At 43.5% G+C, this 27,273-nt stretch overlaps 1 protein-coding gene across 1 annotated transcript in view; it reads left to right on the top strand.

The window, feature by feature from the left end:
• The window catches only part of dhrsx (dehydrogenase/reductase (SDR family) X-linked), a 259,767-nt gene extending 236,591 nt beyond the window's left edge, over window positions 1-23,176 (top strand). The window contains exons 6-7 of the mRNA XM_068033176.1: window positions 3,540-3,747; window positions 22,557-23,176. Of these exons, the coding sequence (XP_067889277.1) occupies window positions 3,540-3,747; window positions 22,557-22,754 (406 nt within the window). The 3' untranslated portion in view covers window positions 22,755-23,176. The remainder of the gene's footprint in view (window positions 1-3,539; window positions 3,748-22,556) is intronic.
• Window positions 23,177-27,273: the final 4,097 nt, after the last annotated feature.

A 27,273-nucleotide genomic window follows, 5' to 3' on the forward strand; every position in this document is an offset into this window, starting at 1 on the left:
TGTACCGAAAATCCCCCATCCATGGAACCATTCTGGTAAATCTCATCTGCACCCTCTCAAGGACTTTCATATCCTTTCTAAAGTGTGGTGACCAGAACTGGATGCAGTACTCCATTTGGGGCGTAACCAGAGCTTTATAAAGGTTTAGCATAACTTCCCTGCTTTTGTACTTAACGCCTCTATTTATAAAGCTCAAGAACCCATATACTTTACTAACCACCCTCTCAGTAAGTCCTGCCACCTTCAAAGATCACTGCACATGCACCCCCCAGGTCCCTCTGTTCCTGTACACTCTTTAGAACTGTGCCATTAAGTATATATTGTCTCCCCCTATTCCTTCTGCCAAAATGCATCACCTCACACGTGTCAGTATTAACTTCCATCTGCCACTTGTCTGCCCACTCCACTAGCTTATTTATGTCCTGTTGCAGGCAGTTCATATCATAGAATCATAGAAAAGTTACAGCACAGAAGGAGGCCATTCAGCCCATTGTGTCTGCGCCGACTGAAAAATCATCCTCATTGTTTGCCACACATCCAAGTTTGGTATTATCAGCAAATTTTGAAATTTTACTCTGTATTCCAAGATTAAAGTCATTTATAGATAGCAAAAAAGCAGTATTCCCAGAACTGACCATGGGGAACACCACTGTCTACCATCCTCCACTCTGAAAAATAACCATTTACTACGACTCGCTGTTTTCTGTCCTTAAGCCAATTTTTATCCAATTGGACGCTGATACTCCTACTCCATGAGCCTTAATTTTGTTAATCAGCCTTTTCTGTGATACCTTATCAAATGTTTTCTTAAAATCGATATAAACAGCATCTACCGCATTCCCTTCATCAACTTTCTCTGTTACTTAATCAAAAAATTCAATTAGATTAGTCAAGCATGATGTACCTTTTCGAAATCCATGTTGGCTCTCCTTAATTGACTCAAACCACTCCAAGTGTGTTGATTTTTTCCCCCCTGATTATTGTTTCTAAAACCTTATCTACCATTGATGTTAACTAACTGGTCTGTACTTGCTAGGACTGTTCTTACACCCTTTCTTGAATAAGGGTGTCATATTTGACACTCTCCATTCCTCTGGCAACTCCCGTGTATCTAGGGAAGACTGGAAGATTATGGCAAGCCTTTCCACTATCTCTATCCCCACTTCCTTTAGCGACCTGGGATGAAAGCCCTCCGGACCAGGTGACTTATCTATCCTAAGTATAACCAACTTTTCCAATACCTCCTCACTCTCAATTTTTACCCTACCCATTGCCTTTACTCTCTCTGCTTCTACTGATACTTTGTCAGAATCCACTTCCGTGGTGAACACTGATCCAGAGTACTCATTAAGTATATTAACCTTGCCCTGCGCGCCTAAGCATATATTACCCTCTTTGTCCCTAATAGGCCCCACGCCACCTCTTACTACCCACTTACTATTTATATGCCACTAGAAGATTTTTGAGTTCCCTTTTATGTTGACTGCCATTCTATTCTCACATTCTCTCTTTTCCAGTCTAACGTTCCTCTTCACATCCTGTACTTACTGAAAAAATGTTACATCGCTAACCTTTTCCAGTTCTGCTGAAAGACCATCAACCTGAAACATTGGGCGTAATTTTATTGAAACGGACCTACTCGCAGCCGAGGGGGCTGGCAGTGGTTCAGGAACCCCTTTGTTTTTAGCAGTAAGCTTTGCCGCAGCTGTATAACTGATCCATGATATTTGCATCCTGCTTCTGATTTCCCGACCAATCACAGAGTCTGGGCATGATGATGACTTGCCTTTGTCAAAGGAAGGGTTTCTATTTAAAGGGACCCTGATGGGGGTCAGAATGGTTGCAGCCAACATTGCTGCTGAAGGCAGGAGGAAGGAGAATAATGGAAGATTGATGTGAGAAGGCAGCCCCTCCCCCACTCACCTGTTCTCTGACTGTTGTCTGAAGGTGAGGCTGGAGCCAGCGAGTCTGCAGTCAGCAAACTCAGTACCCACTGAAAATAGATTTCTACCTTCTGAGTCTACCTATCTCTTCAAGTGACTGTTACCACGTAATAGCAGAGGTTTAGGTATCTCTCACTGAGCATTTTCCTGAACATACTTTCTGTTTGGTGTTTGGGCAAAAAATTATTCCAGAGTGCATTACAGAGTTGGATATTATGGGCCTGCGATCACCAGCCCCTACGCCTGCGTTTCCCCCCCCCCCCCCCCCCACCCCCCATCCCATCACCCCCCTAGGAGTGATCCTGTAGCTCCAGATGCGGAATGGCCTCCTCCTGTACTTAGGCCAATAAAGTAAAAACATATGCTAAATATTACGCCAAGCACCTTGGTGTTATAGGCCCTGAAACGCCGGCGGGGGAGGGGGGGTTGGTGGTTGGGGGTTATCACCTGTTTACACCATCTTCCTGGGGGTTCTATTGATCTTCCATCAAAGCTACAGGATAACCCCTAGCGGTGTGGTCGGGGGAAGGCGGGCATGGGGGCTGGTGATCTCAGGCACATAACATCCGACTCTGTAATGCACTCTGGAATAATTTTTTGCCCATACACCAAACAGAAAGTATGTTCAGGAAAATGCTCAGTGAGAGGAACCTAAAGCTCTGCTATTGCATGGTAACAGTCATTTTAATAGATAGGTACAACCTCCCTGCAGACTCAGGAGGTAAAAATCTATTTTCAGCAGGTACGGAGTTTGCTGACTGTAGACTCACCTTCATCACCCAGCATCACCTTCAGAGAAGAGTTAGAGAACAGGTAGGTGGGGGAGGGGCTGCCTTTCCACATCTATCTTCCATTCTTCTCCTTCCTCCGTCAGTTAGTTCGCGGCAGATCTGCGTCTTAACTTCATTTACCCACCATGGTTCCATAACCCTGAGTAGCTCTGCCTAACAAAAATCGATCAATCGCTCTTTTGAAATTTTCTGTTGACTCCCAGCCTCAATAGATTTTTTGGAGGAGAGAGTTCCATATTTCCACTCCCCCTTGTGTGAAGAAGTGCTTCCTGAATGGTTTAGCTCTAACTTTAAGGTTATGTCCCTAAAACCTGCAGATCAGAAGATAGCTCACATAAGTGACATTACTTTAAAAACTGTGCATTAAGTCTCATGTTTCATCCGTAGTCTGAGACAATTGGTGCCTTGCAATTGGTCTCAGCCTGTCTCCATCCCTATTAGCACGTGAAGAGGGCAAAGTTCCCACCTCTGCTGCCAGTAGTGACGCGAGTCGGTAAACGTCCCTGCATGGGCACAGAATGAGAACAGGGCTGGACTTGGCTACAGCGCTCTTCATGGTGGAATAACTTGTTGGTAATCACAGTCCAGACTCTCATACAACGAATGCGTTGAGGTGCCCATGGGACCACACACCCCAAGGAGAGCACAGAAGAGAATTGTATAAAACAAATAAAGGCCAGGACAGTACCTCTTGATGTGAACGTAACTGGTAAATAATACTTTGAGTTATTACCGAGTCCTGTTGTGTTAACTAATAGATACTGTAGCATCAACCCATAAGAATTTGTTGTCTTTTTATGTACAGACATCATTATTCACCCCATGGAGCTTATTCCCAGAGCAAACTTGCTCTCGTCCTCTTCTCATACCAACTGCAGCAGCGCTTGGCAGATATGGGGAGTCACGTGACCTCGAATGTAGTGGACCCTGGAGTTGTCAACACAGATCTCTACAAGCACACCAGCTGGCTCTTCAAACTGTGCAAGTGGTTAACATCCTGGTTACTCTTCAAGGTATTGAGTTTTCCCGGGCGTTGTCTTTTGAGAATTGAGTTCTTGGTCGTGTTTTCTTAAAGCTTGCCAAAATGCAATCCAGGCTATGTTGTTCGTGACGGTGAAGGGTTCCATTACCGGGAATTATGTAAAAAAAATTACAAAGTTTGAAATAAGCAGGGAAGCCAGGCAGGCAGAATGTTTTCACCCAACGGGTAATGGATTTGCACCAAAAGTTTCGCCACTGAGAAGGACGTTAGAGATGGACAATTAGGTGTGTTTTTGGAGAGAGAAGAAATTGTGGGATATTTTGAGCAGAATAGTAGGGTGGGACTAAAATGGATATTTCCACTTCCTAAAAATTCTTGCGCTCTCACACCATGCATGTACGAGAGGGCAGTCGTGATGGGGCATAATACACTTTCTTTGTTGCAGGATTACAATGTGAGTCGCAGGTACTACCAGGTCAGTTATCACATGATTAAATGAATAAAGCTCCCTCTGCTCTGCCTTGTAGAAAGCATCTCAGCCCAACTTAGTGTACCACTGCATCGTCAGCAGGCATTTAATAACTAGAATGATACCAGAACTGAGAGGTTATACCTATCAGGAAAGCTTGATCAGGCTGGGGCTCTTTTCTCTAGAAAAGAGAAGACTGAGCAGTGACCTGATAGTGGTCTTTAAGATATTGAAAGGGTTTGATAGAGTAGACATAGAGAAGATTTTTCCACTTGTTGGAGGAGACCAGAACTAGGGGCCATAAGTATAAAGATAGTCACTAATAAAACTACAAAAAGAATGCAAGAGAATCCCTGTAGAAACCACAGGCTTCGAGGACAAACAGTATCAAAATCGTTAAATATTGGTTAATAATAGGTTAATATCCCTGTATCACATCAACGTTAGGAAGTATGGTACAAATATTCCAATATGATTCTAACTTTATCCCTGCACACCCTCCCGACATGAATAGACCCAGTCATCACTGCTCATAGGTGCTCTCTAACATTTTGTGGGGTAAAATGAATTTAGTACTAGCCCCAACAAGCAGGAGGACTTCTCTTCCTGCAGCTCAGGACCTCCATCCGTCAACCCTGTATTCCAGCAGGTATAAAATCATGCTGTGTGCCTAATCAGTAACAAGAACAGTGCATAAAGTTCCTTTGTCCTCTATTTTAAAAAATGACTTTGCCCCATTTATTTTAAACCACTAAAAAAAACTCATGCAAACACTTCCTTAGTGTTTGTTATTTGTACTGCACATTGCAGTTTCAACCCCCAAGTGTCTTGCTTATCCCTCCCTAGTATTGATGGTGACGTTCCACCTTCCCTGGACTGTAAAATGTCAGTCTCTCAAGATTATAGCAATAAGCACTGAGAATCTGGATTGTCATTATTGTGGACATTTTTTGCATGCAGTATTAATTAGCTGCGTTTAAATTCCAGCTTCACCTGGTGATGTGACCTTTTATCTATTAAAGCGTGGCACATTTGCTATTCATTATTGTCAGCAATAAAAATGACAAACCACAAATCCTGCACTTATCTTCTCACTTACACAAAAAAAACGGAATTCAAAGAGCTTTATCGAATGAGTTGCAAAGAGCCAAAGACGGGCGAGCGAATCACAGATCCTTAGATCATGTCCTGAATTCTAAGTAATGGATGTCCTTCAGGGTTTCTCTCAATGTGGCTGCTACCAGTTCTGGCCCCCCAAATAGCATCCTTTCCATGACAGCCTGGACCTGTTGCTCAGATAAGAACAACAGTAACCCAGCATGAAGTAATACAACCTGTGCAGACTCTGGTTTTCCTTTTTGTTTCCGATATTCTCCCTTTCTTTGGTGAAGACACTAATTCTTGTGGGGGTATGACTTTCCACGCGCAGTTTTCCTTCCGATACCTTATCCAATTGGACATTCTTTGCATGCAAGCCTAAGCAGTGAATGTCAGATGTTCACTATGTGTCAGCTGTGGCTTAGTTGCTGATACTCCTGCCTCTAAGCCAGATTGATGTGGGTTCAAATCCCACTCCAGGACTTGACCACAAAAATCAAAAACTGGCACACTGAGGGTGCACTGCACTGTCAGAGGTGCCGTCTTTAGGATGAGATGCTAAATTTGGGCTACATCTGCCCTCTGTGGTGGATGTAAAAGATTTCATGGCATTAGTTTGAAGAAAAGCAGGGCCAATCAATTAGGATGGAGATGAGCAGAAATTACTTCACTGAAAGGGTTGTGAATCTTTGGAATTCTTTATCCCAGAGGGTTGTGGATGCTCCATTGTTGAAAACATTCAAGGTTGGGATAGACAGATTTTTGGTCTCAAGGAATCAAGGGATATATGACGAATGGCCAAGAAAGTGGAATTGAAGCTTAAGGTCAGTCATGATTGTATTGATTGGTGGAGCAGGCTCTGTGGACCATATTTTCTATTCCTGCTCCTATTTCTTGTGTTCTTCTGTTATCCTGGGTGTCCTGGCCAATATTTGTCCCCTCAATCAACATCACAAAAACAGATTATCTGGTCATTATCGCATTGCTGTTTGTGGGAGTTTGCTGTGTGCAAATTGGCTGCCGTGTTTCCTACATTACAACAGTGATGACCATTCAAAAGTACTTCATTGGTTGTAAAGGTCTTTGGGACAGTCTGTGGTTGTGAAAGGTGCTTTATAAATGCAAGTCATCTTTTATGTGGGCATCATCACTGGGCCTGATCCTGTTTCCATCAGGCATACAGAAACACACACATATGTGTGCCAACACAGGGCACATATGTGCATACCTGACTATTTGGACAAAGGGCGGGTAAAGACTGGCACAGGCAGGCTGGGCCGAAATGCCTGTATCCATTTTCTAGCTTCTATGTTGTAGCTCCTATGTATTTCTATGTACATTTTTAACATATGCTCTTTTGAGAAGTGATGAGGCCCAGTTGGGACTTTTTCTTTGTTACACTGCAGTATCTCACCAGGAGCTGCAACTACAGTGAGAGTAAACCACTGTAGTGATGATGATATAATAGTCACATGGGTATTAGGCTGAGAAGGAGCTCGAAGTGTGCTGGCTTGACAGGCTTGTGGAGAGTGTAAATAGTTATATCTGTATAGAATAAATGACTTACTCTTTAGCCCTACAAATAACCCTATACTTCTTTAGATAAGGGAGACCCTCCAGCACTGACACATTGGCAGCCCTAATGTCAGAGATGGGAGCTGCCGATATATGTACGAGAAAGAGAGGGTGCCTTAAGTTGCCTCCAGTCGGCATTAGCAGAGTGACCCTGTTAGGCCCTTAAGGATACCTAATTGGCTGCCTGCTGCCTGTGGGTGGGTAGCCATTTCCCCCCGACCCCCCGAACAGGCTTGTTCAAAAATGGCCTGGAGATGGGAATATGCTGGCAAACCAGCATGCTGACAGAAATTTGCAAGCCTGCCTGCCTCCATGGCCGTTTGAAAATTCATCCCATCGTTTCTAATTCATCACTTGAAATTATAGACATGACCTGATCTGTGAATGTGGCTGAGTGACAGGAAATAAAGAGTAGGTGTGAATGGTTGTTTTTTCAGACTGGAGGAAAGCATATAGTAGGGTTCCCCAGGGGTCGCTGTTGGGACCCCGACTTTCCTTGATATATAGTAATGGCCTAGACTTGGGTGTACAGGCGCAATTTCAAAATTTGCAAATGACACAAAACTTGAAAGTATTGTGATGTGAGGAAGATGGTGATAAACTTCAAGAGGACATAAACAGACTGGTGGAATGGGTGGATAGGTGGCAGATGAAAGTGATTCATTTTGGTAGATAGAGGAGAGGCGATATAAATTAAATGTGCATAAATCATTGAAGGTTGCAGGACAGGTTGAGAAAGCAGTTAATATAGATTATAGGACCCTGGGCCTTAAAAATAGAGGCATAAAGTACAAAAGCAAGGAAGTTATGATAAGGCTGTATAAAACAGTGGTTTGGCCTCAGCTGGAGTATTGTGTCCAGTTCTGGGCACCACACTTTCGGAAGGATGTGAAGACATTAGAGTGGATACAGAAAAGATTCATGAAAAGTTCCAGGGATAAGGAACTTCAGTTATGTCGATAGCTTAGAGAAGCTGGCTCTGTTTTCCTTGGAGAAGAGAAGATTAAGAAGAGATGTGCTAGACATGTTCAAAATCATGAACGGTCTGGACAGAGTAGATAAAAACTGTTCCCATTGGCCAAAGAATCCAGAACCAGAAGACACCGATTTACGTTGATCGGCAAAAGAAGCAACCGCGACATGAGAAAAAGTTTTTTACGCAGCAAGCGGTTAGGATCTGGAATACAATGCTTGAGTGCGGTGGAGGCAGAGTCAATCGAGGCTTTTAAAAGAGAAATGGATAATTATCTGAAGAGAAAAGATTTGCAGGGCTACGGGGAAAAGGCAGGTGAGTGGACTAGGTGAGTTGCTTTTGTAGAGAACCGGCACAGACACGACGGGTCGAATGGCCTTCTTCTGTACTGTAACCATTTTATGATTCTATTTTGAGATGTAGCTTCTGAGTGAGAATTAGACTGGTATTAGATGCACTGGCCTCCATGAAGGAATTACCTGCTCACTGTCTGGGCTCACAGAGGAAGAATGAACATTTGAACGTGGTGCTGAAGGACTGCTGGCAGCAGTGGAAGTGTATTCCTGGAAGGATTAACACTTTTAAAAGACGGGGAGGCTGTGGAACAGAAGGATAAGGGTAGGCTATTTAGCCCCAGAGCCTGTTGTGCCATTTAATGACATCATGGCTAATCTGTGACCTAACTCCATATACCAGCCATTGTGCCATATCCCTCAATATCTTTGATTAATGAAAACATGTTAAAGCAGGGAGCAATTGTACAGGTGTATGCGCAAAGTTTAGTTATATACTGTTAAAAATCAACACTGAATTAAACACTGAACACATAGCTACTTAAGTTTAGAATATGGAACAGTACAAGACTTTGCAACAGCTCACGTCCTTGGCCTAATGTGAAAATGCATCAAGAGCAATAGTTCTGATCATACAGGCCAAGATTATTCCAGAGCCCAACCCTATTCTGTGCTACTTTAGCTGATCCCAGCTATGACAGCAATGTGGAACTACAATTACCCTCCGTGTTGCTTGATGTGGGTGAAGAAAGGATTTGGCTTGGTGGGGAACCTGTGGCCTTCCTTGTCTGTCTACCATAGAACCATTGGTGAGTTTGGACAATTCCACCTCTCAGTCCCTTCCTATTGCCCATAAGAACTTGCAAGTTAAATGTGTCAGGATCTGGGGACACTTGGAACTTGTAGCAAATTTTCAAATTCTTCTATTGCCTACTTTGGGTGTGAAGAGATATATATATAATGGTTCTCCAAATACCCATTTTAAAACCCTTTTTTTTATAAAACTCTTTCTGCTTTCATATTCATTCTTCTAAATAAGAGTAAGAATTTCTCTTCCTTCAAATCAATCTGTCCTGGCCAATATTTGTCCCTCAACCAACATCAGTGAAACAGATTATCTGGTTATTATCACATGGTTGTGTGTGGGACCTTTCTGTGGATAAATTGGCTGCCTACAATAGTGACGACATGTAAAAATAAAGTATCTCATTAACTGTAAAGTACTTTGGGATGTTGTGAGGTTGTGAAAGGCACTATATAATTGCAAGGCTTTATTTTTCCATTGAAGTTTGTCTTAACTCGACCCGTCACAACTATTTTGATTCTTCAGCTTTTTTGCCTATGGTATACAGACTTTTAAAACCCCAGCCCAGTGTCACAAAACTGCTAGTTACAGATTTAGCCCATCTCCTCTCAGATTCTTCAACCTTGGGCCTTAATCTAGATTTTGATGGGAGAGGAAATAAACACTTCAGTGTGAGTCACAACAGACATTGAAGAATGAGTTATTGGATATAGTCAAGGGTGCCAGCCAACAACAAGACAGCTAATTTTGGTGTTGCAGCACCTAATTTCCCTTACATTATACCACAAGACAAATGTGTGCTTTCAGGCAGTGATACATGCGATGGTTCAGATGTGGGTGATAAACTAGCCTCACTTTACACTTATCATTTATGACATGATCTAATCTCCTTGGGTGTTTCTACCTTGACAGATTGTGCCAGCTGTGAGCCATCCCATAATAGCTATTTGAAAATAATGGTGTTATCCATAGTGTTTTGTTTTTTAAAGATTTCAAGTCTCACAGGCTTGGTGATTCTTGCCATTTATTTAAATAGTTTTAATGTCACCTCTAATTGCTGATGTCTTTTGTAAGATAGCTTATTGTCAAGTGGAGATACATGAAGTGGGTTCAGAGGTTATCAATGACTAACTCTGTCCAAGTTGCTGATTTAGAGGTTTCAGTCCTGTGTTCTCAGTCTATAAGGATATTGTGACCTTGGGAATTTTGTGCTAGCCAAGTTTCAGGAATTATTTGTCAGATCATAATTAATTCTTAGCAGGTCATTACATAATCAAGACATTAATCTGTCAACCAACAATCAAAAGAGATAAACTTATCATTCATCTCCGTCTCTGTGAGACCATGCTGTATCCCCATTAGCTGACCAGTTGGGCCAAATGACCTGTTTCTGTGCTCTAAATTCTATGTAATTCAAATGTAATCAACTAGTTATGAATTGCTTTGGGACATCCGAGGAACATTAAAGGCATTATGTAAATATAAGTTCATTCATTCTGTTTGTAGACTTGTACAGCACCCTTCTGTTGAAACTTAGTGTTCTCCTTCCCCACCACCAACACCACCCCCCTGTCCCCCACCAACCACCTCTCATCACAGCATCTAACTGTCCCTTGCCAGTTCCAGAGTTTTTGCCTCCACTCCCCTACCTGGAAGACCATTCCGGGAGTTAATCACTCGTCTTGTGAAGAAGTGCTTTCTGACATCAGATCTTAACTTAGCTTTTACTTTTTTTTAAACCTATGTCCCCTTACCTTGCATTCAGAATTAATCATTATGCTTGATGCATATGCACAATGCAGAATTATGAAGGATGGAGAGAATCCCTGCACTATAGGTATGTGGAGGTGCAGTTTCAGGACATCATTAGAGGAGCTTAGAAAGAAAAAAGAGCTTGAATTTAAATAGTGTCTTTCACAACTACAGGACATCCCAATGCACCTTAACAGCCAATTAACTACTGTTGCGACCAGGTGAGAAAGGGGTCTAGGGTTCCCTCTCAGCCTTCACCTGGTCTTACCATAACAGGGTTTGATTTTAAACACACTTTTTTTTTTAGCTCCCCCTTGGTGAATCCTTGTTCACCGCTTTCCAATTATAAGGCAAAGAAACCAGCGCAAACAGGCTTTCTTAGGTTTAAAGAAGAAAAGTTGAAATTTATTACTTAAACTCTAATTTGGTTAATGCCTACAGATACACGATGCGCCCACGCTAGCATGCATACGCGATAAACACACATGAAGATAAGACAGAAAAGAGCAGAAGAAATAAAGTGGAAAAGTTTGAGGCAATATTTGAAGATGGTTTTGGTTACTGTTCTTCGAGCTTGCTGTAGATTCCTTGATTGTAGGTAGATCTTGCTTTTCATTGGGGCCCAGTATTCTCCTTAAACCTTTTTCGATGTAGGAGACTTTTCTCTCTTGAAGTTCAGATCTTCAGTGGATTTGGAGTTCCGTGAAAAAGAGATGGGAGCAGACAGGAGAGGCTGTGGCAAGCTAGCCAGGAGAGGTATTCACAGTCCAGGAGCAAACAGTCTCTCTCAACCTGTGTGTACAATTCAAAAAACTCAGGTTGCCCAGCAGGTTAGTCATGTGACTAGCTGGTTTGACCACGTCTGTTTGTGGATTCAGCCATCTTAGCAGTAATTTTGGAATGTGAGCTTCCTCACCTTCAATGTCTGGTGATCAGAGTCCATTGTGGGCTGAATGTGTCAGGGAATGGCCCTTTGTCTCCACAAACAGTGTCTGTTAGTATGTAAATGTTTTTTCCAGCCACAGCTGATCTTTTTAACAAGTCATTTCCTCGCTCCAGCAACAGTTTAAAATCAATGTTCATATGACAAAATTAATATGCCTCATTCTTGGCAGGGTCTGCATGACACTGTCACAATATAAGAAACGCAGCAGCCAAAGTGCGCACAGTAATGTCAAACAGCAATGAGATAATGACCACGATGACGCTTTTAGGTGTCTGTTGGGGGATAAATATTGTCTCGGACAGGGAAGGACTGGGGACTTTTTAAGAAAGTTTTTTATGTGAACAAAGAACAAAGAACAAAGATAATTACAGCACAGGAACAGGCCCTTCGGCCCTCCAAGCCTGCGCCGATCCAGAGCCTCTCTCTAAACATGTCGCCTATTTTCTAAGCTTCTGTATCTCTTTTCTTCCTGCCCATTCATGTATCTGTCTAGATACATCTTAAAAGACTCCATCGTGCCCGCATCTACCACCTCCGCTGGCAATGCGTTCCAGGTGCCCACCACCCTCTGCGTAAAGAACTTTCCACGCATATCCCCCCTAAACTTTTCCCCTCTCACTTTGAACTCGTGTCCTCTAGTAATTGAAACCCCCACTCTGGGAAAAAGCTTCTTGCTATCCACCCTGTCTATACCTCTCATGATTTTGTACACCTCAATCAGGTCCCCCCTCAACCTCCGTCTTTCTAATGAAAATAATCCTAATCTACTCAACCTCTCTTCATAGCTAGCGCCCTCCATACCAGGCAACATCCTGGTGAACCTCCTCTGCACCCTCTCCAAAGCATCCACATCCTTTTGATAATGTGGCGACCAGAACTGTACGCAGTATTCCAAATGTGGCCGAACCAAAGTCCGATACAATTGTAACATGACCTGCCAACTCTTGTACTCAATGCCCCGTCCGATGAAGGAAAGCATGCCGTATGCCTTCTTGACCACTCTATTTACCTGCGTTGCCACCTTCAGGGAACAGTGGACCTGAACACCCAAATCTCTCTGGACATCAATTTTCCCCAGGACTTTTCCATTTACTGTATAGTTCACTCTTGAATTGGATCTTCCAAAATGCATCACCTCGCATTTGCCCTGATTGAACTCCATCTGCCATTTCTCTGCCCAACTCTCCAATCTATCTATATTCTGCTGTATTCTCTGACAGTCCCCTTCACTATCTGCTACTCCACCAATCTTAGTGTCGTCTGCAAATTTGCTAATCAGTCCACCTATACTTTCCTCCAAATCATTAATGTATATCACAAACAACAGTGGTCCCAGCACGGATCCCTGTGGAACACCACTGGTCACACGTCTCCATTTTGAGAAACTCCCTTCTACTGCTACTCTCTGTCTCCTGTTGCCCAGCCAGTTCTTTATCCATCTAGCTAGTACACCTTGGACCCCAAGCGCCTTCACTTTCTCCATCAGCCTGCCATGGGGAACCTTATCAAACGCCTTACTGATGTGATGTGAGACACCTTATTTTACCATAGTGGGGACCTTAGGAATTCCATTCAAGGCCATGCTGATGAAAGTTCAAATGCTGGAGGCTGTCTTACTGCAAAAAATGGCAGCACCAATCTCATCATTATTGAACTAAAATCAAAAAACGTAGGAAATATGCAACACCTGAAAGAAGACAGGCTAATGTTTCCTTCATAGATGCATTATTAAAATAAAACAAGTAACTCATAATATCATTGTGATGAAAGCAGTGTTTTCACCCTACGTCAACTAAGGAAAATCTCTGTCTTTGTTTCATATAGTTTTAAAAATCACTAACATTAAATCAGAGCTAACTTTCCTTACCAAACTTCGAAATGGAGCCTGAAGTCAGGCTAGTTGCAGAAAAAGCAAGCCAGATAACTTGAGTCACAAATTAAGCAAATAAGGGGGTTTGATCTGGGAAAAATTCAAAATGTACAATTGAAAGCCTATGGCAACAAATGTCACAGTATTTTTGTCTCAATACCTCTGCTTTTAAGATTATTTACATCAAAAACTTGCTTGGTGGCTAGGACTGGCTGTTTCAAAATGTAATATATCCAGGTTCACAGACCAAAGAATAATCAAATTCAGTGACTCTTATGAAAGTCAGTAAGGAGAGCTGTTTGCAGGATGATTGTACCGTTCCTGTCTGCTACCTGCCATCTCACCACACACGCACACATGCGCACCATCACACACGCACCATCACACCATCACACACGCACCATCACACCATCACACACGCACCATCGCACTGTCACGTGCGCACCCCATCACACACACACATGCACCATCACAGACCATCTCTCTCGCACACACACACACACACACACACACACACACACACACACAGTGTGAAATCTGCCCTCTGGCTGCCTGTGGACTTCAAAGACATTGCTTCAACTTGAATGGTGCCCCGCAGTAATAAATTGCAGCTCTGGTTATTGAGCTTCAATTCCATCTAGTGATTTAAACAAGGTGGATTAGATGCTTGCGTCATTCACATGTAGCTTCGCATTTGAAGATCGATGTGACTGTTTCATCTGGGACTCCTGTTTCTTGTGAAGCTTTGTGGGACATACATTCTTAAAGAAGGGTATTTCAATTCCTCATGGGCCCATTCTATCTTTATTATTTTAAATATTGGGATTTAACTTTGTTTTTAAAACCAACCTCTTTAATCAAACTTTTGGTCATCTGCCTTAATATTTCCTTACCTCAGACTTAGTCCCACTCCAGGACTTGAGAACAAAAATCAAGGCTGATGCTCCAGTTGAGTACTGATGGAGCGCTACACTGTCGGAGGTGCCGTCTTTTGGATGAGACGTTAAACCCAGGTCCCGTCTGCCCCCTCAAGTGGGCGTAAAAGATCCCATGGCACTGTTCCAAAGAAGAGCAGGGGACTAATCCCCTGGCCAATATTTACACCTCAATCAACATCACAAAAACAGATTATCTGGTCATTATCGTATTGCTGTTTGTGGGAGTTTGCTGTATGCAAATTGGCTGCCGCATTTCCTACATCATAAACAGTGACTAGACTTCAAAATACTTCATTGGCTGTGAAACACTTTGAGCTGTGCAGTGGTCATGAAAAGGACTATATCAATGCAAGTCTTCTTTTTATGCAGCTCAGTGTCAAATTTTGTTTTTTAATACTCCTGTGAAGTGCCCTGGGATGTTTTATGACATTAGAGGTACGAGATAAATACAAGTTGTCAGTGTGTCTTACAGACTTTATGCATTGTTCTATTGGTAAATAAATCAATTAATTTAATAGGGTAAAGACTCCACCATGACAGTGCCTGGTTTATGCAGGGAGCACATATTGGGGAGTTACACATTTCCAGCTTGTGATTTTATGTCCATAATCCTCTCACCACTATAGTCTGAAAGTGCGGGATTTCTTGACACGTCCTCTTGAAGTGCACCAAGGGCCAGTACAGCAGACATTATGCATCGTGGTATTTTCTATCTTTCAAAAGAAGTAAGGAGAGAGTAAAGTGATCTTGAATTGTTCATCTGACAATGAAAGGGTGATTGTTAATCCTTGGCATGCCATCTCAGACATTGCATGTGAAGCAGGATCCATTCGCCTATCATGTGCTCACTAACCTACATTGGCTTCTGGTCTGGAAATGCCTCAATTTTCAAATTCTCATCCTTGTTTTCAAATCTCTCCATGGCCTCGCCCCTCTCTATCCCTATAAACCTCCTAAAGCCCTACTATCCTCTGAGGTGTCTCCTCGCCTCCAATTCTGGCCTACTGCACATTGCCGTTTTTTCTTGCTCCAACCTTGGTGACCGTGCCTTCAGCTGCATGGCACCTAAGTACTGGAATTGCCTTCTGAAACCTTTCTACCTCTCTCTCCTCCTTTAAGACACTCCTTAAAACCCAATTCTTTGACCAAGCTTTAGTCACCTGACTTAATATCTCCTATGTGGTTCAATGTCAAATTTTGTTTGGTAATGCTCCTGTTAAGCACTTTATTACATTAAAGGCAAGTTCTTGTTGTGTGCTCCCAACTTTTTTTTATTCGTTCGTGATATGTGGGCGTCACTGGATATGCCAGCATTTACTGCCCATCCCTAATTGCCCTTGATAAGGTGGTGGTGAGCTGCCTTCTTGAACTGCTGCAGTCCTTGGGGTGTAGGTACATCCACAGTGCTGTTAGGAAGGGAGTTCCAGGATTTTGACCCAGCGACAGTGAAGGGACGGCGATATAGTTCCAAGTCAGGATGATATCTGGCTTGGAGGGGAACTTGTAGGTGGTGGTGTTCCCATGCATCTATTGCCCTGGTCATTCTAGGTGGTAGAGGTCATGGGTTTGGAAGGTGCTGTCTAAGGAGCCTTGGCGAGTTGTTTGTGAACACCAGATAAAATTGTTGGGGTAAAAGACCATCTTTAAAAATCACTTCTGGCCTAGTCATGTATAGTCCTAGGTATGTGCAACAGACCATTCCTCCTACCAACCTCCTGGAAAATCAACAATGAAATTCAGGGGAAAATGGGGGATTTGGTGATATGTTATAGAGAATAATACACTCTGATGGGTATTCAAATCCAATAACATAGTCCCATAACCTCCCAGTCTTGTAGCACCCACACACTGTGAGTGATCTTATCTCGAGTACGATCCTCTGACATGCTTTCAAGGCTGAATTGCTCTGACCGTACTGTTAACTGTCACAAAACCCAAGCGTCAATAGGAGTACAAATTGGACAATCGGTCGTAGAATTCAGCTTGCTCCTGTTTTGCAATCATTGAAATGAATCACTGAAAATCTGGGGGGATTGGGGGGGTGGGCACTGTGAGGTGGTGTGGGGTGGTGGTGGTGTTACTCTCCATTCCTAATTGTACAATCTGCACTCCTGTAAATTTGGCCCTTTGATACTTCAGACACTCCAACAATTGCGTGGAGCACGTGGAAAACACCCTGAAGGGCACTTGCATAAATCACACCTCCTGGATTTCTAGTTCATGAAGACACTACTGTGAGTCAATCCTCATGTACTGTGAGCCATTGCACACTACGGTGAGGCTGCTCGTTGCTCTGAATTCATCCTTGCTAAATATTGTTGGGTAGATTGAGAGCACATTCAGCAACTTTCAACTAGCTGTGCCTGCACAACCTCAAGGATTAAAGCTACTGTTCATGCGGAGAGATACCCCTAGGTGACCAGTGATGTGAAAACCGCATTACTGGTCAACAAATCAACCCCAACTAAATGGTGCCTTCGACTATGGTAGAATGCCAGTTGCATTGGCAGGCAAAGGTATTTTGCCTTGGAGGCAAGAAGTGAAATAATTTTTCCAAGTTCAGTGCCTCTGAAGTCATGTGAAACCATCTTGTTTATGTTGTGTAAGTGCCTTGGACAGCAAGGATGCCATTGAAAGCACTTGCATAAGCAAATGATATCATTCATTTACATGGACCCTTCGGATACTAATGGACAAACATTTAATGCACTCATTTGAAATTTTATGTGCTATTAAAAAGGAGTTATTACTCCATTTATTTTTACTAGGTAATAATATAGCAGAGGGAGGAATTTCAGATGAATGCATCAAATGTTCACCCAGTCAAGGCGTGCAGAGTAATTTCAGGAGCATGTCTCTCAGAAATGTCTCAGTTATAATGAATTATTTTGAAGTGCAATGACTGTAGGGAAACATGACAGCCATTTCCAAACAGCAAGATCCTGTAAGCAGCAGTGTAACTAGAGGACACATATTTAAGGTAATAGACAAAAGAAACAGAGGAGAGATGAGAATTTTGTTTGACGTCCGACTTACAATCTGGAATGTGCTGCCTGATAGGATGATGAAAGGGATTAGGATATATACTTGGGGGGAAAAAAACATTATCATGGCTATGGGGAAAGAGCAGGTGGAGTGGGACTAATTGGGTACCTCTTTCTTAGAGTTGGCACAGGCATGATGGGCCAAATGGTCTCCTTCTGTGCTATAAGATTCTATAAATGAATGATTACTTAACCTGTTTAAATGGATTATTATACATTTATTTATTTATTCAATGAAAGAACATGAACATTTTCATTTCCATTCTTTGAAGTTTTATTTACTCCTGTTGCTTTTGTTGCTAAATGACATTCAGTCCTATCAGCCGTTCAGTCCAATAGGCCATGCAGTTCTATAGGCTATTCAGTTCTATAGGCTATTCAGTTCTATAGGCTATTCAGTTCTATAGGCTATTCAGTTCTATAGGCTATTCAGTTCTATAGGCCATGCAGTCCTATAGGCTATTCAGTTCTATAGGCTATTCAGTTCTATAGGCCATGCAGTCCTATAGGCCATTCAGTTCTGCAAGCCATTCAGTCTTAATATAGAACATAGAAAATTTGCAACACAGAAGGTGTCCATGCTGGCCAAAAACGAGTTATCCAGCTTAATCCCACTTTCCAACTCTTGTTCTGTAGCCCTGTGCATTATGGCGCTTCAAGTACATAGCTAAGTAGTTTTTAAATACGCTGAAGTCATATAGACCATTCAGTTCTATATGCCGTTACCAGGCAGGTGGTAGGGTGATGTTTCCAGTCTTCTCCTCATGCATCTCGTGACTTGCTACAAGAAGGTGGATGAGAATATATTGGGGCAGGAGTATCCAAACCACAGCGTATTGGTCATTTACAACTTATCAGTCAGACCACAAAGTCTGTCCCTATGCAACTGTTACAACTTCGAGTTTTTCTTAAGTATTCAATCGAGTACCCTTTGAAAGGCAAACTATTACCTACTAATGTAAAAAGGTTTTTTTTTTGCCTGAATCAATATCTGTTTAGGCTTCTTTTTCGGTTTCCAGTTCATTCCCTGTGGTCTTATATTAAAACTCTTTCATCTCGACCTTCATTTGATTGTGAAATGAAAGGTTGAAATGAATTTCTAATTAGGTGTGAGTAGATTGTTATTAAATATCTGGGGCCTGATGTTACACCTGTCATACCAATGCTAAATTACATTAGTGTAACAATCCGTGGTATGAATGTAATTTTCTGACATGCAAACCATACCGCAGATTCAACTGTCCCCTGCATTTAGCAGTGACAAAGAATTTTAATTAGTCATTGTTTTAGGAATTGGGGGCTGAGGTGCCATTGGCCCAGATGTTCAGATTTTAACTTGGAAGATGTGGGGGTTGAGACAGACAGGCTCTAAAGTCCATTTTAACTCCTGGGCCTTGTTACCACATTGGAGGACCAACCCCACCCAAATCTAGCAGAAATCACTACCTGGCCAGTGGGCAGGAGTGGAATTTTGCGTGGCAAAAGGCCTCTGTCAGGTACCTGAGAAACTGATCTCCTGGTGCTAAGATAAGTGGTCGAGAGGTGCTTTCAGTTGGAATTCTGGGACGAAGAGGGAAGTCTGGGGCAGACGAGGCCTGAAGATTTCATAGGGCCTGGAGGTGGACTCTGCTCCTCCTGGTCTCCAAGGAAACCAACCAGAAAATTAATCAAAACTTCAAACTCAGTTAGGCCGCCTCTGGTCATGATACTCTTTGTTGGCAGGTTTCACTGGTAGGTCCGTCACTGCGCATGACTTGCACGGCCTGAGCTTAAAATCACGTTGGCATTCTAATTGTGACTTTGACATCTTTTGGCAGCTGTTACAATGTCAGCGGGAGGGAGTGCATCACGAAGGGCCCCAGTACCATTTTAACCACCCGGCCACTCTGCTTCTGCCAGGCAGGGAGTGTCACAACCGGCTCGCTCTAGAGTGTCACCGCATCCACACCAAACCCAGGAGCAAAGTATCATATCTCCACGCATTTGTTCATTGGAAAACTAGATGAACCATTTCAAGCTTCACCTCAGTTCTCTGGTGCCCACGGAAGGAGTAGCACCCTGAAGATTTCTTCACTTCTCATGGCCATTTTCTCTTGATGCCCTGCAGTATTAATTTCATGAGGTGGCAGAATTAATTCAGTGACACCTAAATGTTTTTATTGAGAGCTGTGGTTGAAGGACTATCTTATAACCGCTTCCAAATTCTGTTCCTATTAATGCTCAGCATCCATTTTTGTGTCTATGAAGCATCTTAGAACATTAACTATGTTAACAATGCTCTATCAATGCAACTTCTAATGAAGCATTCATACGTTAATATTCAAAGAGCCAATTTCCAAGCTAATACATCTTAAATGTTCCACAGTACATCACTGTGATTTGTGTATTTCCCACTCCAGGCCTCCTTATGAGCCTCTCTGAGTGAGATTGCCAATATAATACCAATTATTATCAGATCGCCGTAGTGCCGTGCTGTGGATGTGTGCCTGTTGGAGTAGAGGTGAGAGTGGCCAAAGTTGTTTTACTTAAGGTTCCTAGTCAGAGAGAGGGGGCTTTACTCTGGGCCAGATTGAAATGTGGATTCTAGTGGTGAGCCACTGCAATACCCAGGACCATTGTGATAATATGGGGCTGCATTTTATAGCCCCCCCCCCCCCCCAACGTTGGGGGGCGTGGCAGGGGGGTATCAGGAAAATGCCTCCAATAGAGGCCCACCATGGGCCTCGATGCCGGGAAGGCCCGGCCCCATATTGCTGGTGGCAGTGAGGCCTCATGGCGGCCCCCCTGCTGCTCAGTGACCAAAGCCAAATCTAAATATTTAAATAAATGTAAATTAATGAATAAATGACCTACCTGCTCCCGCAATCTGTTCCGGAGCGATATTGGTGCCAGTGACCAGCAATCCCATAGCTTTTGAGTCCACATTCGGGGATCCGAGGCGAAACATTGCTGGGGACTGGGGAGGAGGTAGGTTTTGCAGTGCGGGAGCGGGGGAGCAGGGTTAAACTCATCCAGTTGGTTTAGGGGATAATGGAAAGGGGTAAAGATTAAAGTTTATGAACTTCGGGGTGGGAAGGTCAGGTGTGAAGTGTTTTGGAGGGGGAGAGGGCAAGTAGTTAATTACATGGTTATTGGGGGGGTGGGAGAGGGGCAAATTCAATGGAATTTTTTTTTAAAAACAACATTTCTCTATAAAAATGTAAATTAAATGGAAGGGCAATAAGCCCTTTAAAAATAGCGTCAGCGCCTGCGCAGAGGCGACGGACCGCCCACCCCCTCCACGACATTGGGGGGTGGGGGGGGGGGGGGGGAGTGGTCTGCGCCATCCATTTAAATGAGCCGCTATGTTTAATATCGTGGCGGCTGCACAACGTGCGGTCCGCATGGGCGGACCGTCATAATTTACATCCGCTGCCAATCTCGGTAGCAGACATGTAAAATGCAGCCCATGATGTTGGACCAGCAATCAGACAGTACACAGATGGTTATAGAATGGCGGGTACTGGCAGAGAAAGGATAGCTGATGACAGCATACCTCCTCCAGACCTTTTTGCCAGTGTTTTTCTAACTCTGCTCCCTCTTTGGCTTTCCTCTCTCCATTCCATCATCGATGGCAGAGTTTTCAGTTGCCTTGGCCCCACACTCTGGAAGTTACACAGAATTGTATAGAATGTACAGCACAGAAAAAGACGATTCAACCTAACTGGTCTATGTTATGCTGTATGGGTGCCTCCTTCCACCCCTCTTCATTTAACCCTATCAACATCTCCATTAACTCCTTTCTCCCTCGTCTACTTACTTAGCTCCTCTTTGAATGCATCAGTGCTATGGATGGTGCTGAAGGGAAGCATATTGAGAAGAAACAGGCAAAAGCCCAGGTTGCAAACTTTGGTTATTCCCAAGGTGACCATGTTGGGGTGGGAGAGGTAGCCATTGCAGGAATTGGTGGTTTATATCGACAGACAGGAATAGAACCAAATGGCTGTGCAATTTCATCTGCATGGTTTTTATGCCAAAATCACAGATGAATTTATAAAGATTGAGTTTCGATTTTGTCATAAATAAGGGTGAATTCACTCATCCCATGCAACATGATCGGTGAATTTCTCCGATATTACACTGAGGTAGAGTATTTAATTATTCACACGGAAGCACTGGAGCACTTCATCCTGCAGCTTGTCCCATTAGTTAGACTTTTTCCCTCGCCCTTCAGCTCAAAAATATTTGCGCTGTAATTTGTAGGAGGTGTGAGCTGATATTGGCGTGGTGAGGGACCGGGGCATCTGTGACCTTGGTGAATGATGGATCCAATTAAATTTAAGGATTGAAAAAGAAACAAATGAATGACAAAGAAAGAAATAGCATGAATTAGAGTCAAATCAGGCACAGAAAGGGAAATAAAAAGAGGTTAAGAATGATATGGATTAAGAGAGAGAGAAAAAAAGAGACAGCAAGGAAAAATAAGAAAAAAATTTAAATTTTAAATAACTCCAAGAGCAATTTACTACCTGCAGGAATGAGACTCGACAGTTTCAGTTGTTCCCTTTCTGAGCTAGAGAGGCTGAGTAGTGGTGCAGGAACATAAATCTCATCATTAATAGGGTCCTTGCACTGTTAAGTACCAGCCCTAATTTTCTGTGGCCAGTTTAATTGGCAATTAATGCACAAACGCAGCAACTTTGTGAAACAGGGAGCTGCTGTTTTCATGAGGCTGATGGCGGAGCGATACAAACCATCCTGAAACTTGTGCCGATTCATGACTCAAGAGGTATTTCTTCCTCACTACAACTTGCTGGATGATTTATACACTAAAACGGCAAAGAACATAGAACATAAAACTTGGAACAGTACAGCACAGTACAGGCCCTTCAGCCCACGATGTTGTGCCGAACCTTTCGCCTACTCTAAGATCAAACTAACTACCTGCCCTTCATTCTACTATCATCCATGTACCTATCCAAGAGTCGCTTAAATGCCCCTAAAAATGCAATTAAACACAAAGTCATCTTGCCAGCAAATTCTAGGTCGCTAATTTTGGCAGCTTTTGTTCTTTTCACTGTCTCTTCTTCTCTTACAGACCGCAACCCAGGGAGCTTCTACTGTAATATATGCAGCAGTTTCACCAGACTTGGAAGGGGTAGGAGGTTCCTACTATGCTAACGATCAGAAGATGAAATCTGCGGACATTTCATATGATGAAGACCTTCAGATAAAACTGTGGACCCAGAGCTGCAATCTAGTTGGGATTCTGCAGAGGCACCAGCTTGCCTCTTGAAGAAAGGAGAAGGCTGCTCCATTCATGTGACATGGGGACTGAATGTGCATGCTCTATGTCTCTGTTGCTTCCTCTTGAAAGGCAGGCACCAGGAATAACAAACCAACCCTGGGAAAATTCAAGCTTAAAATTGAAACAAAATCATGAATAATTAATTAAGTTGCTCACAGTGTTTGCATTCATTAGGAAACCGAGAACCACATCCTTTGGTTGTTCAGCTCGATTCATTCTGTTGACAAAGTTTCCAAGCTGATAATGTACTATTGCACTACAGATGTCAAAGTGTTCAGGTCCAGAGAAAGAAAAAAATGTACACATGCAATTTGGTACTCTACTGTTCCAGTACTTAAATGCTGCCTGTAGAGGCCGCTAGTGATCTCTATATAATTATTTTACTTATAATAAAGGGGTTTCCTTCATCAGACTCCACCAGTTCTCATAAAAGGTCCTGCCTAGAATAATGACCTGTCTTTCTGTCTGAAACAAAAACAAGAAATGCTGGATTCACTCAGCAGGTCTGGCAGCATCTGTGGAAAGAGAAGCAGAGTTAACGTTTCGGGTCAGTGACCCTTCTTCGGAACTGACAAATATTAGAAAAGTCACAGATTATAAACAAGTGAGGTGGGGGTTGGGCAAGAGATAACAAAGGAGAAGGTGCAGATTGGACCAGGCCACATAGCTGACCAAAAGGTCACGGAGCAAAGGCAAACAATATGTTAATGGTGTGTTGAAAGACAAAGCATTAGTACAGATTAGGTGTGAATATACTGAATATTGAACATCAGCAAGTGCAAACCTGAAGAAAAACAACCTGAAAAAAACAGTGGGTAAGCAAACTGAACAAACTAAGATGAAATGAAATAAATGCAAAAAAAGATTGTAAAAAATGTAAAAAGGAATGCAAAAAAAAAGGAAGAAAAAATAACTAAAAATGACTAAAAATGAAAGTAAAGTGGGGGGCTGTCATGCTCTGAAATTATTGAACTCAATGTTCAGTCCGGCAGGCTGTAGTGTGCCTAATCGGTAGATGAGATGCTGTTCCTCGAGCTTGCGTTGATGTTCACTGGAACACTGCAGCAATCCCAGGACAGAGATGTGAGCATGAGAGCAGGGGGGAGTGTTGAAATGGCAAGCAACCGGAAGCTCAGGGTCCTGCTTGCGGACTGAGCGGAGATGTTCCGCAAAGCGGTCACCCAGTCTGCGCTTGGTCTCCCCAATGTAGAGGAGACCACACTGTGAGCAGCGAATACAGTATACTACATTGAAAGAAGTGCAAGTAAATCGCTGCTTCACCTGCAAGGAGTGTTTGGGGCCTGGGATAGTGAGGAGAGAGGAGGTAAATGGGCAGGTATTACACCTCCTGCGATTGCAAGGGAAGGTGCCCTGGGACGGGGACGAGGTGGTGGGGGTAATGGAGGAGTGGACCAGGGTGTCGCGGAGGGAACGATCCCTTCGGAATGCTGACAGGGGAAGGGAGGGGAAGATGCGACTGGCAGTGGCTGAGCTGCTGATCTACCTGCTGTCCATATGCAGCCTTTTCAGGATTTAGATTTCCAGCATTTGCACTTTTACTATGTTGCTGCTGTGTCGATATCTGATAGCAGAAACCAGTGCTACAATAACTTTCATTTATATAGCGCCTTTAACCTAGCATTTCACTGAGAGTAGCACCAAGGAGCCCGAGCAAAATTGAAGTCAATGGGAATCAGGGGGAAAACTCTGCACTGATTAGAGTTATACCTAGCACAAACGAAGATGGTTGTGGTTGTTGGAGGCCGATCATCTCAGCCCCAGGACATCGCTGCAGGAGTTCCTCAGGGTGGGGCCCTAGGCCTAATCATCATCACCTGTCTCATGAATGACCTTCCCTCCAACATAAGGTCAGAAGTGGTGATTGCACAGTGTTCGGTACCATTTGCAACTGAAGCAGTCTGTGCCCACATGCAGCAAGACCTGGGTGACATTCAGGCTTGGGCTGATAACATTCATGCCACGCAAGTGCCAGGCAATGACTATCTCCAACAAGAGAAAATCTAATCTTCTCCCCATGTCATTTAATAGTTTTTCCATTGCTGAGTTCCCCACCATCAACATTCTGGGAATTACCATTGTCCAGAAACTTAACTGGACCAGCCACATAAATACTGTGACAGAGGCCAGAGGCTGGGAATTTCGCAGTGAGTAACTCACCTCCTGACTCCCTCAAGCCAGTCCACGATCGACAAGGCGCAGGTCAAGAGTGTGATGGAATACTCTCGACTTGCCTGTTTGATCGGCACCCAATCCACCGCCTTAAACATTCAATCCCTCCACCACCGAAGCACAGTGGCAGCAGTGTGTACCATCTACAAGATGCACTGCAGCAACGCGCCAAGGCTCCTTCAACAGCACCTTCCAAACCTGCAAACTCTACCATCTAAATGAGCAAGGGCAGCAGATGCATGGGAACACCACCACCCCATCGTTCCTTCACTGTTGCTGGGTCAAAATTTTGGAGCTCCCTCCCTAACAGCATTGTGGGTGTACCTACACCACATGGACTGCAGGGGTTCAAAAACCCAGCTCACCAACACCTTTTCAAGGGCAATTAGGGATGGGCAATGCTCACATCCCAAGAACGAATAAAAAAAAAGACTGGAAATTCTGCAGCAAGTAACTTACCTCTTGAACCGCTGCCGTGCCTCCCCTCCACCCCCCCCCCCCCCCCCAGCAAATGTTTCCACCATCTACAAGGCCCAGCCATCTTCAGCTGCTTCATCAATGACTTTCCTTCAATCAAAAGGTCAGAAGTGGGGATGTTCGCTGATGATTGCACAATGTTCAGCACCATTCATGACTCCTCAGATACTGAAGCAGTCTGTGTAGAAATGCAGCAAAACCTAGACAATATCCAGGCTTGGGCTGATAAGTGGCAAGTAACATTCGTGCCACATAAGTGCCAGGCAATGACCATCTCCAACAAGAGAGTATCTAACGATCTCCCCTTGACATTCAATGGCATTATCATCGCTGAATCCACCACTAACAACATCTTGGGGGTTACCATTGACCAGAAACTGAACTGGAGTAGCCTTATAAATACCGTGGCTACAAGAGCAGGTCAGAGGCTGGGAATGCTATGGCGAGTAACTCAACTCCTGACTCTCCAAAGCCTGTCCACCATCTGCAAGGCACAAGTCAGGAGTGTGATGGAATACTCTCCACTTGCCTGGATGGGTGCAGCTCCAACAACACTCCAGAAACTTGACACCATCCAGGACAAAGCAACCCACTTGATTGGCACCCCATCCACAAACATTCACTCCCTCCACCACTGACGCACAGTGGCAACAGTGTGTACCGTCTATAAGATGCACTGCAGCAATGTACCAAGGCTCCTTAGACAGCACCTTCCAAACCCGCGACCTCTACTACCTAGAAGGACAAGGGCAGCAAATGGTTGGGAATCCCACCACCTGCAAGTTCCCCTCCAAGCCACACACTATCCTAATTTGGAACTACTTTGCCGTTCCTTCACTGTCGCTGGGTCAAATACCTGGAACACCCTTCCTAACAGCACTGTGGGTGACCCTACCCTACATGAACTGCAGTGGTTCAAGAAGGCAGCTTGCCACCACCTTCTCAAGGGCAATTAAACAAATGCTGGTCTAGCCAACGATGCCCACATCCCATGAATGAATAAAAAAAATCAGGAGTGTGATGGAATACTCTCCACTTGCCTGGATCAGTCCAACTCCAACAACACTCAAAAAGCTCATCATCATCCAGGACAAAGCAGCCTGCTTAATTGGCACCCCATACATCACCTTAAACTTTCACTCCCTCCATCACTGTGGCTACAGTCCATACCACCTGCCATGCAGCACTGAGGGAGCGTCCGAGGTGTCATCTCTCGGATGAGATGTTGAACCAAGCCCCTGTTTGCCCTCTCAGGTGGACGTCAAATATGCATGGTACTGTTTCGAAGAAATGCAGGGGAAGTTCTCCCCAGTGTCCTGGCCAATATTTATATCTCAACCAATGTCACTTAAAACAGATTATCCAGTCATTATCCCATTGCTGTTTGTGGGAGCTTGCTGTGCATAAATTGGCTGCCACAATTCCAACGTTACAATAGTAACCACACTTCAATCGTACATCATTGGCTATAAAGCGCTTTGGGATGTCTTGAGGTCATGAAAGATGCTGTATAAATGCAAGTCTTTCTTTCATTACCTCTTAACTGCCGCTTCAGTGTTGTGTTAGGACTCCTTTGAGAATGTTCACCATTAGTCTCGTTGGAGTTTTTTTTAAAGAACAAGCAATGGCATGCTGTCATTTGATTGAGGCAGCCCAGAATTTTTTTTCTTGTCTTTCTCAGTCTGATGATCAAAGATGTTGAATAGTACATAAGGGAACTGAACCATAATTTAAAACGTTGTCATCACACAGCTCCATGAGAATTAATAAATTGGCACAGTTAGAACAGAACAGGCAGTTAGTACCAAAGGAAATTAAATCCCTTAGTTTATCATCCAAC

The sequence above is a fragment of the Heterodontus francisci genome, chromosome 6, assembly GCF_036365525.1.
Source record: "Heterodontus francisci isolate sHetFra1 chromosome 6, sHetFra1.hap1, whole genome shotgun sequence".
NCBI classification, from domain to species: Eukaryota; Metazoa; Chordata; class Chondrichthyes; order Heterodontiformes; family Heterodontidae; genus Heterodontus; species Heterodontus francisci.